This window comes from Prionailurus bengalensis, chromosome A1 (assembly GCF_016509475.1).
Source record: "Prionailurus bengalensis isolate Pbe53 chromosome A1, Fcat_Pben_1.1_paternal_pri, whole genome shotgun sequence".
Classification (NCBI taxonomy): domain Eukaryota; kingdom Metazoa; phylum Chordata; class Mammalia; order Carnivora; family Felidae; genus Prionailurus; species Prionailurus bengalensis.
The window spans coordinates 191318584-191332389 of record NC_057343.1 but is presented as its reverse complement, the minus strand read 5'-3'; the positions used below and the strand labels follow the sequence as shown (position 1 = coordinate 191332389).

The window sequence follows — 13806 nt, the reverse complement described above, 5'->3', positions numbered from 1 at the left end:
AGCCAAATGGTTTATTCTATTCTCATTTCTCTTTGAAGTCCTCAGCTCCCAGATAAGAAAGCTGACTAGGAGCTCCCTGAGGCCGGGTGGGGGCTTTGCAAGAGTCCTGCGGGAGGGGATATAAGAAAACAATGGGTTATCCCATACTTCAGCTAGGATGTGCTTTGGTCAACAAGACCTTCTGGAAGAAGGAGAGTTCTGGGAATGAGGGGAAGTTCTCTTCCATCTGAAAGGCCCTCACAGCATCTCTGCCTGACTCTGAGAGCACAAAGAACAAGTAAATGAACAGTCATGAAGTCATCGCATTCCTTCTCAGCTTCTCGGCCTGAGGGGGCCACCCAAGGGGGCTTTCATAGCAGGAAGTATGAGCTCATGGTAAACTTGTGCACTGAGACCCATTCTTGAGCTGTGGGTAGAGAAGTGCAGGAGCCAAACTGAGAGGACCGTGCTTTGTGAGGTCCTTATGTGTAGGGGCTTTCGAGGCGTGCCTGCCCTCTCCCTCCCTCCCTGGAGGCACAGAACTTTAGTCTCAATGATGGAAGAGGTTTTGACCAGGGATACTGAAGCAGGTGGGGAGCCACAGCTGGATAGCCTCCCCAGAGATGAGAAGACATAGCCAACTTGCCTGTTGTGGGTAGTGGCCACACTGCCAATTCCTTCCCTATCCAGGAAGGTCTTGGTGAGTAAGATTGCATTAATCTTCACATGCAGCAATCCAACACAGCATCTCAGCCACCTGATTACTATGCTCCAGACCTCTTAGATCTATTAAAACTTAGCTGTCCTGAGTCCCTTTCCCCATTCAAGGCTAAGCTGATAAACTAATCTGAGCTTTTACTGACTGATGGTGGCTGCCATGGCCTTTTGGACATCTACCCTCTAACAGGGATATTTTAAAGATGGGTCATGCAGGAATCTAAGATTCCATGGGAAGCTGCCGGAGGAGCACTGAGGCAGAGGGACCTACCCTGTGGCCCTATACACCACACCTCCACATCTATATGCCACAAAAGTGCATGATGTCCTGACCCAAAGGCAGAAGACCACTGGTGTTCCATCTTCCCTTCTTCACCCCATCTCATCTGCATGGTCTGAGAAGGGTCACTCTAATCCAGAGTGTCTCACCTTGGGCACTGTTGACATTTGGGGCCAGATAATCCTCTGTTGTGGAGAGGCCGGCTTATGCACTGTAGGACACTTAGCAGGATCCCTGGCTTCTACCCACCAGATGCTGGCAGCGTCCACCTCCCAGTCATGACAGTCAAAAACTGGCTCCAGACATTGCCAAGTGTCCCCCAAGCCTTTGCTGGCCAAAATGGTCAAAGAAACAAATAGAATATTTTAGGGTAACTGCATCTGATTAAAATTGATATAAATCATCCCGAATCCTATTTTCTTTGCATTATGTGAGTTACCCACATGTTAACAAAAGTTTAAATAAAAGAAACACTTTAAACAAAATCACTCCCAGCTGAGAACCACTGATCTGACCCCATGAACACTAGCAGGTACCTCAGTAGGAAAAGCTAGCAGACCATGAAACGTGTACAATTCACTACCTTAAGTGCCCACCAGTGGGGTGTGGTGAAGCAGACTAAAATTCATCCTTCTGAGAAACCATTTGAAAGACCATTTTTTAAATGACAAATCTTTTTGCAAATAGCCAAACTCAAAAACACTTTTGAGGGGGAAAATATCCAATATGAAGATGGCAGCAAAACAAGAAAATCTATGAAACCTAAAATCCCATTAAAAAAGGCAGACTACAAAACCTTATACATCCATATGGAAAAGTCTCAATTAAACATCTAATTAAGTGCAATGGCAGGATTACCAGTAAATCATTCCTTTTACTTAAACTTTTGTTAATATGTGGGTGATTAACATACAACAGAGAAAATGTCTGCTTTGTAATGATTTATGCCAATTGTAGTCAGAGGCACTTACCCTAAAATATTCTGTTTGCCTGATAATTTTAGTCAGCAGAGGAGAGGGAGCCCTTATGAAACAACAAATTCACATTTTGCTTTTCCTGCTCATGCCCTGGGTCTGGGGTCAGGGCAAACAATCCCTCCAGAGGAGGGACTGTGCCCACCACATATCTCCTCACTTCCCGGGGGTGGGACCAGGACAGGCCAGCTGCTTGACAGATCCCTGCTGACCTGAACTCACCTCAGATTTCAGCATGGTGGTTTGAGCGTTGCCACTTGGAGTATAATGGGTTTCTGTGTAGGCTGGAGCAAAAAGGTACCTGCAAAGAATAAACATAGACATTTGTCTCTTTAGGTGCTGGCCTCCACCCTCCTGGAAACAGTGGGCAGTCATTCTAAATGACCCAGGAAGAACCACCCAAGCATCTCTGTGCAGAAGAAAATGAGCAGCCCTAAGGGCCTACGGAACAAAAAGAAAACCAGGAGGAAGTTTATTAATTTTGTTCTTAATGGGATCATCACTTAGTATGGACACAACCAGATGAAGGAGACAAAACGACAGCAGTGGTCGCAACTTTTTCTGGGTCCTGGGAATACACACAAGCGAACCCATACTCAAAATTTCCCAAGGTCTTTGGACGCTCTTTTGTACCTATAATTATGCTAGCACTGCATCCACCAACTTGCAGTATTGGCTCGCCAATTTTTCTTCATGGGAATCCTTCCATCCTGTTGCATGTTCTGGTGAGACTGCCAATCAAGGTGTCCTACCTGGCCCTGGCCAAGAGTGGCCCATGTTCCAAGCTAAGCCAATGGAGTGATGTTGCAAAAACCAAACAGATGGAAGCAATTCATCTGTTCCTTTGTTCCTGCTGCCTCAATTCCCAGAGTTGCCTTTGTCTGCCTTTGCTGAGACCTAGTGGTCCAGATGTCCTGAGACCTGGTAGTTCTGTGTTACCCTTACAACAAATTCTTATTTTCTTTTCTTTTCTAAAACTTCACATTGGTTTCTCTCTTGCCACAGACCCCTTGAAGCTGAAGTTAAGAATCCCTCATCAAAGGCAAGGCAACACCAAATAAGGTTCTTAGCATTTCTCTAAAAGTTAAAAGAAAAATAAAAGAGCCAAATGGAAGTTTCAACTAGCTCAGCCACATTAAAAGCAAAATGCATCTATAGAAAGTTGAAGTCTAAGGGCAAAAAGGTGTCTCACGGAAGAGAAATTGAAGTCTAACAAAACAAGAATTAAGAGGATCTAGATGTACTAACATGGAAAAAAATGTTTAAAAATGGAGTTAGATCAAAACAATACATTTCAGGAAAATACACATTTTAAAAATCCCTCCTAATGAAAAACTGATAACAATACACACAAATGTAGGCATTGAGAACACATGGAGAAGCAAATGCCCATTGTTAATGGTGGTTATCTCAGGGCATTGCAGATGTTCACAATCTAAGTTGCATATTTCTAAAAACTGGTTGATTTTTTTAAAAAATAATTATTTATTTTGAAACCTGAAAACCTAATTTGAAACTGCTTTTAGGAAGAAGAAAGTATAGACTGAGGCCAGCACAGAGAGCCAAAGGAATGTGCAGAGACAACCCTGGTTTTGGAAGAGAGGACATTTCCCAGCAAGACGAGGTCCGTTGAAGAGGGTCTCCAGAGTCACTTCTGGCTGTAAGTTCTGGGACTCCTGACTGAGATTCCTCTCCACTCCGGAGTGCAGCCAGAAGGCAAATGTCACAAGAACTGTCTCTTCTACTACATCAAGCCCTTCAACATCAAGGCTTGGACAAGAAGAAAAGAAACCCAACAGAAAAATGTAAAAATAAAGCGAAGTACAAAACCCAGCTTGTGTAGAGAAACTCTCATTCACATGAAAACTCTGGGTCTGTAGCTCACTTGGCAGGGTCTGTCTCCCAGCCCTATGTCTTTCTCCTTAGCACCTAATAAGCCAAGGATCCAAGGAAGGAGTCACCCATTTGTCTGCGGGAGATAAACCATAGGCCCCAGGAGGACTGAGGCCAAGCTGTTTAGTGCACCAGTACATACCAGTGCTTAACATTTATTTAATGAAAGAATGACTTAACTAGTAATTGAATGAATGAGTTGTTTTCAGCATTAGGAGCTTGGAGCATGGTCTGGAGTCTGAGAGAATGAAGTTTACATTCCAGCTCTGACATCTACTGTCTCCATGGCCATGAGTGAGTTACTTTACCTCTCTGAACCTTTGTTTCCTCTCCTTGCAAATATGAGGATAATATGCCTACTTGATAGGGCTATATTAAGAGTATCATAACAAAATGCACAAAAAGGGCTTAACACCAGGCCTGGCATAGAGTAAGCTCTGTAAAGGTCAGCAATTATCATTATTGCTTTCACCAGGGATTATGATGGAAGAACCCAGAAAAACTGATATAATCTACCCATTTTCCCCTAACTCTCCCCAGCCATTAATGTTCCAGTTTATCACTTGAGAGAGATGAAAAGGCAATTAGCTTATTCTCGCAGGCCCACTCCCTAGATCTGCCTTCACAGATGGCATCATGGACAGCTAGAAAAGGGTTCAGAGTTTAATGGTCCATTCCCAGTGCCAGTGGGGAGATGTGAATTTTCCCAGAGGAAATGCACCCCTGGTAAATACATTCTCAGCCTAGTCTGGGTCTCAGGGGGAAAAAAAAATCATTCATTCAGTGACATTAAGATGCTCCAAAGAGAACATTCCAGATTGAACCTCAGAGGTGTCCACATTATGGTCAGTCCCCAGCCATACCTTCAGAAGGGTAAGCATCTTTCTGCAGCTTCTTATTCTGAGGATCTGACACCATTATCATAGGACTCCCAGAGCCTCAGGGTTGAAAGGGACTTTCGTAATCATTTAGCCAAACTCACTAAACTGTGGGCTCCCTAAGAGCAAGGGCACAGGTGCTTCATTCAGGGCTTCTCCCCAGCTCCCAGCACGTACCAGGCAGGCAGTACATGTTTATTCTGTGAGTAAGTGGGAGAAGGAATAAGCGAAGGAATGAATGAACAAATGAACCTTCTACCTAGCGTAGGAATCTGCCAGATGGCCCTTCAGGATTGGACATCTCCAGTGACAGGGAACTCATGAGACCACCCACTCCATTTTAGACCACATACAACAGTTTTAACGTTCTTACAATGAACCAAAATCTATCTCTGTCACTGGCACCCACTGGCCTCATTCTGTCTTCTGAATCTACATGGAACAATCTGCTTCCTCTTCTACCTAATGCCATTTCAAGACCAGCAGCATCAGCATCACCTAGGAATTCGTTAAAAATGCAAACTGTTGGACCCCAGCCCAAATGTACTGGGGCGGACAGAAACTCTAGGGTTAGGGCCCAACTATCCATTGTAATAACTCTCTCAGTGATTTTGATGCAGAACCACTGCCCTAGACCATAAGTCCTCAAAATATTTTTAAGGTAGGCGAATTTCAGAAATATCAATGTGTCATTCTCCAAGCCCCTATCACCTTCCTGCCTCTACCACATCCTGGATCATTCTGAGTTTGAAAAAAACAGATAAGTTGCATCACAACAGTTCACACATATTGAAGTGTTAAACCATTTAACACACCTATGTACAACATGCCTATGAGGTAGGTCCTAATTGTTTCCCCGTTTTATAATTGAGGACACTGGGAATTCAGACACTTAACTTGTCCAAGTTCTCATGGCATGATGTCAGGGCCAGGTTTCAGACCCAGGTCTGTTGGCCCTGACTATGCTTCTTAAGCACTTTTCTGCTCTGTCTCCCTTAGAAGGCAGAAGCATAAAAATAAAGCGCTTCCAAGAACCAGCAGTCCAAACCACAATTTGATGGTAATGATAGTTGCCTTGCAGACACACGGGATGTCACAAAAATGTCATGAACTGTTAGATGCGAATATATGCAAGAAAAATATAGTAAGCAAAGCACATGGCAGGAGAAAGGGGATGGATGGATATGTTAAGAACTTCAGGGCTAGTTTTTTGAAACAACAACCTTTTCTCCAAATAGGGTTACAGATGTTGGCCAGGAAGGTCTTTCTTTCTAGAAGCAAAAGAAAGGGTCATGTTTCATCACCACCATCTGTGCAATTCTACCGATAGACAAAACACAACTTCCAAATCCTCTCCACTGCCCCGAGCCAGGCCTATCTATGCCTGCGTGCCCATGGGGTGCCCTGGCAGTGTTCTCAGGACTCAGAGAGGGCCACAGGGCCACTGAGCAGCACGGCTTGGCCCACCCGCCCCTTCTTCAGCCACATCTTGTTCTCATCTCCTCCCTGACAAGGGGCTGGCTCAGCATATCAGCAGGAAGCCATCTCTCACCACTGGAGTGTATTAGGATTTTCAGGAAACAAGTTGTGAGTGATGTGAGTCCAGGAAGAGAGAAGGACTGTCCAAGATTTCCCACCCCACCCCCTCCTTTTACTGGCTTTGATAGAAAAGCAGTTTCTACAAAGTGTCCCCTCACCCCATACACACACCGTCCAGGCTCACAAACCCACAAAGCAGGTAGACAGTATTCCTATACTAACAGCAGCTAGCACAGAAATGCTCACTGTGGGCAAAACCCAGGTCGCTCAGACCCCCATGTCCTCTACCAAAACCTGCATCTACTGAATCCCACCTGGGAAAATAAGCTTTTTCTCAAATACTAGACATAAGGTCGCTCTCCAGGGAAGGACAATAGAGCTGCCTGTGGTGGCCAGGGCCCGTTTGTACATGCAGCCAGACCCCAAAAGCACACTGCAGTCTGAAACAGCCCTGACCCACCTCTGCTAGAGCCTAGTGCCTTCAAAACCAGAACAATCCCTCTAAGGACTATTTACTATCAGACAAATTTCAAATGCCTCTCTAAACTTCAATCTCTAAAACTCCCTCTGGAAAGAGAAGCAGCAGGGCTAAAACAAATTTGCAAAACGTCTCTGAGTTCAGTCCTCCTTCCTCTGCTTCAGATAAGCACGTGGTGAAGATAAAGTGATAATAATTTCCAAACTACCTTGAAAAACAACCAATGCAGCCATGCTCAGTATAAGTGAACATTACTTAGCTCATGCCACAGTGGCTATTTTTACTGACACCTCCTGCCCCAGATCTTGCTCCCTCTAGGTCCTTCAAGAAAGAGTATCCTAGCTCTTAAACACCAGTGATGCTTGGGGAGGTATAGCCTTGCTGAGCCCTCTTATTTCCCCTGGAAGACCTTCACCATGCCCACCCGTGCTGATGATCATGCAAGCCTCTGTCATTTCTCGCTCATACTCCCAATGCCGTAGCCATGGGACTTAGCCCAGTAACTGCACAACACCCGGAAACACTGAAAAAATATAAAATCTCAAGCCCCAGCCCAGCCCCAATGAGAATTATATTCTCTAGAGAAGAACTAAGAAATCTGTATTTTAAATAGTTTTTCCAGGTGATACTGGGATTTTCAGGTTCTGGGAATTCTCCTATCCCACTGGATCAATGCACAGCACAGAAGAAAAGTCCAGGGCTCAGAAAGCTTCACTACCAGCTGCACTACTTTCTAGGTAACTGTTCTTTCAAACCCCAGAAATGAGGCAAAAGATGACTATGTTTTTTTTTCAATTTCGTACAAGAGCACCAGGGCGTGGCAGGCTCGGGGAGGCCAGGCTAAGGGTCTTCCGACTCTGTAGGGGGGAGATGTAGCTTTGAAAGACTATTTACAATTAATTAAGGCAGCTCTTGTACAAGTCTGTAAAATGAGCCGTTAATTTGTAAAATGCTAATAAGATACAATAGAGGAAATGCAAATGATTTCCACCCAGTAGAAAAGATAACTCCAAACATTATGGTTTCATCATCTCTAGGATGATATTAACCAGTTTTATGTCTAACTTAGCAATCTTATCTCAACATTCATTTATTTCACTATTAAAAAAATACATACATACATATTTCCCTTATCCAACTTTTAAGCCAGTTATCATCTTGCTGGTTCCCCCATTAATGCATTAATGAGATAAATCGAACTTTGACATGTGCTCACCAGTATTTGTATGAGAACTACTTCACTTGAGCCACCGAAACCTTTACCCTCCGTTTCCTAGACCACAAAATAACAGAGTAATAATTGCTACCTCACAGCATCACTGAAAGGACCAAATGAGAAACATACATTCAAACACTGACACTTCAAGTTCCGGTGAGCTTGGGCAAGTCAGTTAAACTCTCTGTGCCTGTTTTCTTATCTATAAAATGGGAAGAATTTTAGAATCTACTTCACAGGGCTGTTGTCAAATGCCTATGAAATTTTGTTAAGTAAAATCAACAAATGTGAAAGAACTCTTCTTAAAGTATACAGTTTTGTGTTCTACAATTCACTGTTATCATTTTCTCTGGGAACAGCTATGTGCACAGGTGGCAAAATCTTGATAATTGGTAAATCCAGATAATGAGTATCTGAGGGTTCATAATACTCTTTTCGGGTATTAATATTTTTTAACTAGCAAGGGGACACTATGCCAGTTACAAGCTACTTGGCCTTAGTCTCCCTTCTACCAAGTGGAAATAGTGATGCCCAGGACAGGCAGACACTGGAAGGGTTTCTGAAAAGCAGAGAGTGCTATTCTAATGTAATAGCCTACGTTTACCCATATTTGGGACAAAAAAACAAACTCAGTAAGTATTGTTTTGTTTTCTTTTGTTTTCGAAGAAGGAGAAAGTAAAGGGGAGAAGAGACAGCTGTCTCAGAACCAAGATTTCTAAACCAGTGCTCATTCCACCTCTGACTCCAAAGGAATGGAAACAAACCAACACGCCAAAGGCATGGCCCTAAAGCCAAATAAGGATTGACAAGTCCAGGGGCCCACAGGCAGAGGCATTCCTTTTTGAGGGAACAGAAAGGCCAAGGAAGGAGGGACTTTAAACATCATTCCTAATCTAAAGAGTGGGGATCCCCTCCTACCCCAAGGACTTTCTTGAACAAGTATCATTACTGCCAGAGGACCAGCTCCGGAAACAACACTTTGAAGCAAGATGGCGCTACTCATAATCCTGGCAAAAAGCCAAAGCTACATGGCATGTTTTCTTTAACCTTTTATTAAGGAAGTTTCCCAACAATGCATTAAACCAACACTCTTTTTCACCAACCACTTCCCATTACATCTTCTCCCAGTCCCTATAAGACCTGGCATCCTTCCCACCAGCTCCTGGTTCTATGTTTTGCTTTTATATACCAAAGGATGTTTGGATGAGCACTGTTTACTCCTTTGACCAGCAGGGCATTTCTTTAATCCTCTCCATGCCTCCCTCTTGGCTAACTCCACAAAAACGAGTAACTTCTCTGTGCAAACATGGCTGATTTCTTGGGATCAGGGAGCTTAAGTGTTAGAGACCTGAGATAAGGGACCTCAAAATGTGTCACCCAAGAGTCTAGAGATTTGTTCTGCAGTGTCCTGAAGAGCCTGTTATGAGTATTTATTGGAGCTGGATAAGAATAGTTAAAAGAAATGGGGTACTATCTCTACCACTTCTCAGAAAATTTTTAAAAATGAAAACATTACCTGATGGCAGTCTCTCTGGCAACCAGATTTTGATAAACAACCACAGTGCTTGTTTAACAGATCAACCTGAAGGGAAGGGCCAAAACAAGAGGTACCAGGCATATTTCAGAGATTTACTTGGTGAATAAGACAAAGGGGAAGGGAAGAAAAGGAACCTCTAAGATCACTGGGCCTACGAAAATATGTTAGGAAAGAGGACCATTTCATTTTTCCTATGAAAAAAAGCATACAAAAAGCAGGTGGGTGAAGACAAGAAACCAACCCACCTTAAATGTGGGTGCTTCGTCCCTTTTAGACTCTGATTAAATATCCCAATAACTCTGCCCCAGGTTTTTTAACATCCTAAAGCACAAATCACAGCTATGATGCAGCCAAGAAGGTCAGATGTTGGCGAGCCCTTCTAGATTGTAATGGACAACTGTCCCAGCCTCTAGCATCTTTGCCACCTTCTTGGAGTAAGATTGCCCCGATTTGCATTCAGACAAATGCTCCCCTGTCCCTGCATACTGACTGTGGGCACCTGGAGTCAGTAGTGACAAGCCAAGACAATCAAATCTCATTTCGCCAAATTCCATGATGGGTGACATCTGGTGAAAATGGCTGGAGCAGAGTCACCCCAGTGGTGGCACCTGAAAAGACTAACTATGAATTCCTAAATCCTTCCTGTTCAAGCCCTAGTTCTTCAGCTGTTTTTTTTTTTTTTCCCCAACACATTCTATTTGTTGTCCCATATCCTTTCCGTAAAGTTTTTTTTTGGTGGGGGCCGGGGGGGGGGGGAGATCAGTATACAAACTGCAGAGTTGACTGCAACAAAAGAATCTTTTTATGCCACCCTATCTGTCTAATGCTTCTCCTCAATCCACTTTTTTTAAGTTTATTTATTTTTGAGAGAGAGAGAGACAGGTAGAGCGTGAATGGGGGAGGGGCAGAGAGAGAAGGAGACACAGAATGTGAAGCAGGCTCCAAGCTCTGAGCTGTCAGCACAGAGCCCGATGTAGGGCTCAAACCCACAAACTGTGAGATCATGGCCTGAGTCAAAGTCAGACGCTTAACCGACTGAGCCACCCAGGCACCCCAACCCTCGATCCACTTTTACATTTTTTTAATGTTTATGTATTTATTTTGAGGGGAAGGTGGAGGAGGGGCAGAGAGAGAAAGAGAGTATCCCAAGCAGGCTCCACACTGTCAGTGCAGAGCCCGACATGGGTCTCGATCTCACAAACCATGAGATCATGACCTGAGCCAAAATCAAGAGTCAGACACTTAACTGACTGAGCCACCCAGGAGCCCCTCAATCCACTTTTATAGATGAAGAATTTGAAAAACAGCAAAAGCAACTTACCCAACATCACATAGTTATATTTTGCTTCTAAGCTCATCAGTCTAAATAAACAAAAGTAAGCTAAATGTCAGTGGTAGATAATCCAAGAGTTAGGCCATCCAGATACTCCCAGAAGGCAGAGAGGAAGGATGTTCGTGTAATCTTATCAATAACTGCTTATTAAGCAGCATCATATAGTACAAACTGTGGGGCACAGGGCATCAGGGAGACCAAGTTCCTCCTGGCTTGAATCCATCATGTATTTGTTCTGGGTCCTCAGCCAAGCTGCAGTACCTCTTCTGAGGCTCAGGCTCTGCCTCTGCAAACCTGTTTACTCATTCCACAAATACTGACTGAGACCGTGGTGTGCCAGGCACTGTGCTAGGATGCTAAGGGAGTTGAGTGAGTGGCACAAGCACAGTTTTCCTGCCCTCCCCAGCACCTGCACCTCTATTATGAAGATCAGAGTAGGCTGAAGGGTGGCGGAATGTGCCAAGTAAGCATACAGATAATTTTGCACCAAAGGCAATTGAAAAGAAACAGATACAAAAAACATGCTCTCTGCCCTCTACCTATTTGCCTAAAATCAGGACAAAAATTTTCAAAAGCGTCCCTCCTCCCCTCTCTACCAGGAAGGACAAAAGTTAATCACCAGAGACAACTTCAGACCCTATCCGCCTGGTGAAGGCACCAGAGGAATCTACACAACAACTTTTACTGACTAGCTTTTGTCTCCCATTAGTTTGCCATATATTACCTTCCCACAGCTTACCATCTTTGGAAGTGTAACTGTTTTCCTCTGTCCTGTCATTTCTCTACAAATTTACTGTTCTTTGGGAAAGGTGCTACATAAGCCTGAATTCTAACTCTTTGAGTTACTCCTCATTTTTCCCTGGCTATCTCTTATGTATACATGTTAATAAACTTCTGTCTGTTTTTCTCTTGTTAATCTGCCTTTGTTTACAGGGTTCCCAGCTGAGAACTTAGAAAGGTAGAGGGTAAATTATTTTTCCTCCCCTACAAGGTCAGCTGTGAAAGCACTTTGCAAACCAGGCCACACAGAAGGCAGGTATGACCATCTGGTCCCGGGAGGCCAAATCACTGTTAAACAGCCCATCTTCCTTCCTTCCTAGAACTTTTGCAAACCAGTCAGGCAACAACTAGCAAGTACCCGTAACAAGCTGCTTACATAGCTATGGAGGAAGGGTGCATCACTATTTAGGTGTGTGTGTGCATGTGTGTGTGTGTGTGCGTGTGTGTGTGTGTGTGTGTGTGTGTTGAGGACAAACAGGAAGAATGGCGTAGAGAATAGGAACTAAGGGTCCTTACTCAACATTGCTGATCTCCTTTTCCCCAGCCATATTCCTATCACCGCATAACTGAAAGGCTTGCTTAATCTTTGCACTCTTACCCAAGCTCCATATTTAGCATCAAGAAGTCAGGAGATAAAGTGCTTCTAGCATACCAGGAGCCTGATATCTTTCCCAACACTTAGATCACCTTTTTTCCCTAGCATTCCAGTCTCCCTTCAAAAGAATCCCTTCCTTTCTGTGTGACTTGCCTTTCCTTTCAGTGGAGGAGGGGGCTTGGAAAAAGAAACTATGCCTGATATAATGCAGCCATTATAGCCCCTTGGCCCATCTGGACTTCTCTCCAGGGAGGCTGATGCAAGAGGAGAAAATGTGGAGGCTGCCAGTTTTCCACAAATCTGTAACCTCAGGGGAGAGAGAAGAAAAGGGGGCAGTGGGGTACATGGGAGCTATGGAAGGGACTGGAAAAGAGCCATAAGTACAGAAGTCATAAAGACCCCATTTCTCCTGAAACTGGCTAAGAAAAGCCTAACCCAGCTCCACCCACTCAATGATATCATTGTTTTCAACAAAAGCTGGTTTGAGACCACCCCCCCCAGCCCCCCCCAGAGAGGCTCCCAGTGAGGTCTCAGCTGCTGGACCAGGCAGAAGGCTCACCAGTTCCTGGGAGATTAAGTGCTTAGAATTGCAGATAAGGGGGGAAACCATGTAAAAGCCCAAATTACAAAGATAACCAGGGTAAGGACAGACTTTGCTTCTGCCCAGCCTTTTAGGGTCATGGAAAGAGAACAGGACACTACTTTACACTTGGATTTTATCAGTGAATCTCCACCATGATCCTGCCAAGATGGTGCCTGGGGATTATTACCTTCATCTAATGAGAAAACTAAAGATTGAAAAAAGAAATGACTTGTCTGAGGTCCTATTGCAAGCTAAGGACAAACCCAGGGGCCGGCAGCCCTGTCCCACTACCTACACATGCAGGAAACTCACATTGGTCTTTGACTCCATCCCCTTCCTCAGCGCTTAGTCAACCCACCTCCCAGTCTCCAGGATTCCACCCTATAAACATGCCTGTAACGCATCCCCTTCTCTCCTTATCAGCTACCTCTTCCCTAAATTCAATCACCTTAATTTCTCACTCAGTTATAATAAAACTCTTGAATGGGTCTTAGTACCTCTCTGGTCTTGCCCCTTCCAACCCATCCTACACTTCAGTTGAAGTAGTCCTTGTCAAATGCATTTGGGAGGCTGTTACTATCTGGCTTTTAAAATATTCTTCATCAGCTCCCCATTGCCCTAAAGACAAATGGCCAACCCCTTTAAGGAGCCTAAAACGCTCTTCAAAGACTCACCCCTGCTTACCTAGCCAACTTCCTCTCTCACCATTTCCTCCTGCCCTCCTCCCTCTGCTATAACCACAAAGAACTTATTTTCATCTCCACGTTACTCGTACCTTCAGGCCTTTGTTTCTTCTACCACTGCAGCTTGAATAGGCCAACTCTACCACCCTCCTCCCTACTCCTTCCTTCCTTCACTTCCTCCCAGAAGCCTTCTCTTACCTCCAGTCCAGGGTAGGCTCCCCCTCCCCATTCTCCCACAGTAGCCTCTACGTCCTCCATTACAGCCCTACGTTGTTCCAGAAAAGTTTCATTCCCTGGCTCCTCCACTAAGCTCTAAGCCCCACCATGGCAGAGACTGTGCT

At 44.3% G+C, this 13806-nt stretch overlaps 1 protein-coding gene across 2 annotated transcripts in view; it reads right to left on the bottom strand.

Moving 5' to 3' along the window:
• The window catches only part of ADAM19 (ADAM metallopeptidase domain 19), an 81103-nt gene that overhangs the window by 46436 nt on the left and 20861 nt on the right, over positions 1–13806 (bottom strand). For both annotated transcript variants that reach the window (XM_043597258.1, XM_043597268.1), the window contains one exon: positions 2173–2251. In XM_043597258.1, coding sequence (XP_043453193.1) covers positions 2173–2251 — 79 coding nt within the window. The remainder of the gene's footprint in view (positions 1–2172; positions 2252–13806) is intronic.